At 43.2% G+C, this 4,286-nt stretch overlaps 1 protein-coding gene across 5 annotated transcripts in view; it reads left to right on the forward strand.

Moving 5' to 3' along the window:
* The window catches only part of P4HA2 (prolyl 4-hydroxylase subunit alpha 2), a 43,127-nt gene extending 42,008 nt beyond the window's left edge, over positions 1 to 1,119 (forward strand). For all 5 annotated transcript variants that reach the window (XM_006166883.3, XM_027767641.1, XM_027767642.1 and 2 more), the window contains one exon: positions 630 to 1,119. In XM_006166883.3, coding sequence (XP_006166945.2) covers positions 630 to 700 — 71 coding nt within the window. In that variant the 3' untranslated portion in view covers positions 701 to 1,119. The remainder of the gene's footprint in view (positions 1 to 629) is intronic.
* Positions 1,120 to 4,286: the final 3,167 nt, after the last annotated feature.

Genomic DNA, 4,286 nt, shown 5'->3' on the forward strand with positions numbered 1-4,286 from the left:
GAAAGAGTGGTTTAGGAGGTTGTGCTTATCATTATAAGCCTTGTAAATAACTTGAGTTTTTTCGGTTGTATAGTGATAGTTGGTGGTTATATTAACCACCATTAATATTACATTGTATTTAAATAGCTCTACGATGACAGAATTGCATTAAAATAAATTTTATTTGTTCTGAGAATGTCCTGTCTCCCATGGTCAGATGCCCTCTGGCTCCGTTCCCCTGGCAGCCTGCGCGTATATCTTGTGTGACTGGTAGAAATTTGGACAATGGATGGTATTGGCTTTGATGGCCTCAGCCTGGGCTTTAATAGTCAGTCTTAGACTCTGAGCTGGGAGACAGTGGTTGCCAAACTTGTACAAAACCCAGGTTGTCTCCCTTCTGAGGTTTCTTCCTGCTAATTGATGGTACCATCCAGCCACGTAGCTGTCCACTCAGGCGTTATGTGCCAGGGCAGCCTGTCGGGAGCTCCCTCCAGTCTGTTCACACATGCCTTCCTGAGTAGCTCCTGGGCAGATCGAGGCGTGAGACCAGGCCTTTCCATGTCGGATTCCCAGGGCACAGTGCAGGGAGTTGTCCATTTCGACGGCTGAACTGATCAATCGGATTGTAACACACCTCTTTCTATTTGCAGTCTCCAATAAGTGGTTTCATGAACGAGGGCAGGAGTTCTTAAGGCCTTGCGGATCAACAGAAGTTGACTGACGTCCTGTTCTGCCTTCTGCTTCCTGGTCCACAGCCCATGTTATCTTCAAGTTCAGCGTGACAGGCACCTTTGTATGTTCCGGCTCCGATCAGGCGGGTCTTTGGACGAGTGGATGCTTGTCTGGAGTGGAGGGCAATCGCAGTGGGGCAGGTCCATGTGACCTCATTGAGCCTTCCAGGCAGCCTGCGCCATCTTTCACCCCACAGGCGGGATCCTAGTGGCTGGAGCAGAGTCGGGCTGTCTGGTGCCTAGCCAGGTGCCTTCGTACCTCAGAATTTTTAGGTGTGAGATATTTCAGTGAACCAAAGTTCTGATACCTTGTTTACATGTTTGTTTTGATGATATTTCTATCGAGTGTGGCTTTAACCAAAAAATAAAATGTCCCTGCCAGATGCCTTAAAAAGCCTTATTTGGAGTATTTTTTTAAAGCCTGGGGTGTTTTTACTAAGCTTTCTGTTGCCCATGCACAGCCTCTGTGCGGGCAGAGTCTAGATAATGAATACTTTAGTGACAAAACTCTGACCTTGGGTTTTAACACTTGTGTCTCTTCCAAGCCTCAGTGTCCTTTTCTGGAAAGTGGAGTAAATAGTCTTTGCTTGTCTTTACTAAGTTTTCTGTTGCCCATGCACAGCCTCTGTGCAGGCAGTCTAGATAATGAATACTTTAGTGACAAAACTCTGACCTTGGGTTTTAACACTTGTGTCTCTTCCAAGCCTCAGTGTCCTTTTCTGGAAAGTGGAGTAAATAGTCTTTGCTTGTCTTTTGGAAAACATAGAGATATATGTTCATGATGGGGATGTTGTAATAATCTGAAGATTTTTATTTTTAAATTTTGGAACACAGAATTGTGCACAGTTCAGAGATGTACACTCTAAAGAACATGAAGGTGAGCAGGGCACTGTCACCAGCACCCAGGTTACGGAAGCGAGCACCTTCAAGTCAGTACCTCAGGAGCCCCTGGTGAGCCCCCGGATCTCGTCTTCTTCCCTGCCCTTGCAGCTTGGTGGTAGCCATTGTCTGGTGGTTTGTGATCATCATTCCCATGTTTGTCTTTGAAGGTTTTCCATCTGTGGCTAGATTTCTAAATAAGTAATTATTTCATTTTCCCTGATTTTGAATTTTTTGTTTTAATATTTTTTTTAGACAGTTTTGCCATCATGATTTTTCTGCCTCGGCCTCCCACCTGGGACTACAGTCCCCCACCGCCAGATCTGGCCTAACAGGCTGGGTCTCACTGTGTCACCCAGGCTATCCTCAAGCCCGCAGACTTCCTCCTCGGCCTCCCCTAGTACTGTGCTTGGCCTTTAGTTTGGACCAGGAATCAAACCCATGAATCCCCATAGGTCCTAGACTCTGGAGCACAGTGTATTAGCAGCCTACGCCACTGCAACTTGACCTGATTTTGAATTTTGTGTGAATAGAATTAGACTATGTATTTTTGAGTGTTTGGGTCTTTTGTTCAACATCAGTTTTAAGATTCATCCATATTGTTGTGTAGCTGTAGTTTTAGTTTTTAAAAGTTCATTCCGTTTTGTTGATGTGTATCACAAGCTATACCATAATATGGCCAATATGCTGTTGCTAGACATTTGAGTTTGTCTTAGTCTGTATATATAATGAAAAATGCCATGATAAGCGTCTTCATAGCTGCTTCCTGGTGCACATAAACACATTTTTGTAGCATATTTATCTAGAAGTGGGAATTTTCAACTTTACCATGTAACATATACCAACATGGTTATACATAGTCGCACCAGGAGTAAATGAGAGTTCTCGTTCCTCCAGCCGCCTCCAGTATCTGGTATTGTCATACTTCTGCGTTTTAGCTGGCTTGGTACATGCTATGGACCAAGCATTTGTGTCCCTCTGGAGTTCATACGCTGAGACCCCACCCCCCCAATGTGGTGATATGAGGAGTTGGGGGCCTTTGGAAATTGTGTCATGAACGTGGAGCCCTCAAGTGGCATCAGTGTCCTTGTAGATGAGACCCAGATTGCTCTCTAGCTCTGTCACATGAGACACAGCAAGATGGCTGGCTGTGAACCAGGAAGACGGCCCTCACCAGCACCTTGATCTTGGCCTTTCCTGCTGCAGCACGATGAGAAATAAATGTTTTTATTTAACCCAGTGTTTTGTTACCTAAAACAGTACGTGTGTTGTATTACCTATTTTAACATTATTAATGATTGTCACACACCTTTTCAAATGTTTATTGATCATTAGGTTTACTTTTTCTGAAATTTTTCTTTCTTTTTTTCCATATTGGATTTATTTTATTTATTTATTTTATTTACTTATTTTATTTTGCTAGAGGGTGTGTGCACTTGCCAGAGAGAGACAGAAAATGAGGGTGAGAACGGTCATGCCGTAGTCCTTTCTTTAACCCTCTTCGGGATTTTGGGCACGCACGTACACTCATCCTGATGTTTCTCCAGACTCCAGATCTGGACTGGAACTGCACAATGGGCCAGGTATGGGATCCAGCTTCCTGAACCACCTGGCCTGGAATTTTTAATATATTGTGGATATTATGGATATAAGTTCTCTATATAATATCTTCTATTTTGTGGTTTGTCTTTTTACTTCCCTTAGGTCTTTTGAGAAGCAAAAGTTCTTACTTTTGTCAAATTTGTCAAGGTATTTTGTCTGTTTGTTTGTTTGCTTTTACTGTCCTCTTTGTCTTATGTAAGAACTCTTTCTATACCCCAAGATCTTGAAGACATTTCCTTTGTTCTTTTCTAAAACTATATAGTACTTGTCTTTTAATTTTATTTTTGTATGTAGTATGAAGTTTTAGGGTCCATTTTGAAAAAATTTTGACGGTATTTCATCAGAATATGCTACAGTAGCAAATAACTCTGAAATCTTAGGAGTTAATATGTAAAACTCTCATGCAAAAAAACACTGGGCAGCTGCCTTCTCTCTGTACCACCTAATCTCCCTCTAGTGGCTTCCATTGGGAGAGCCTAACAGGAAGCCAGCTGGTCGAGGAGCCTGGGAAATGTAGTTTATGGAGTTACAGCTTCAGTCCAATCATAGAGACTAGACGATGATGAGCTTGTAGAGAAACAACAGGAAACTGACTGGCACAGTAGGCATTTATTTTGTTTTATTTTGTTTTTTCTTGTTTGATATTTTTGGCGTTTTCTTAAATCTGTACAGTGCTGTCAGTTTGGGAAAATTATTCAACTGTTTTTTTTTTTTTTTTTTGGAGAGGTTTTTGCTATAGGGCGTGTGCGCTTGCCAGACAGAGAGAGACAGAGAGACAGAAAGCAAGAAATCACCCCTCAGGGGGGATGGCCACGCCGCAATCCCTTCTCCTCCAGTCTCCTCTCGGGATCTTGGGCATGCACGCACACGCGCCCGGCGTGAGTTTTAAGCCACCGGCCCACCGGGTCCAGGACGCGAACCACGGTCGACTACGTGGGAGTCCAGCGACATAGCCATTACGCTAACTGCTTGTCCCCTCAACTGTTTTTCAGTATTCTCTGTGTTCCTTCTGGAATTCTGATTAAATGCAAGTTAGAACTTATCTATCCTTTTTGCCTCTTAAACTGCCGGTGCATGAGTGTGTATTCGTGCCCA

The sequence above is a fragment of the Tupaia chinensis genome, unplaced genomic scaffold (assembly GCF_000334495.1).
Source record: "Tupaia chinensis unplaced genomic scaffold, TupChi_1.0 Scaffold144346_1, whole genome shotgun sequence".
Taxonomy (NCBI): domain Eukaryota; kingdom Metazoa; phylum Chordata; class Mammalia; order Scandentia; family Tupaiidae; genus Tupaia; species Tupaia belangeri.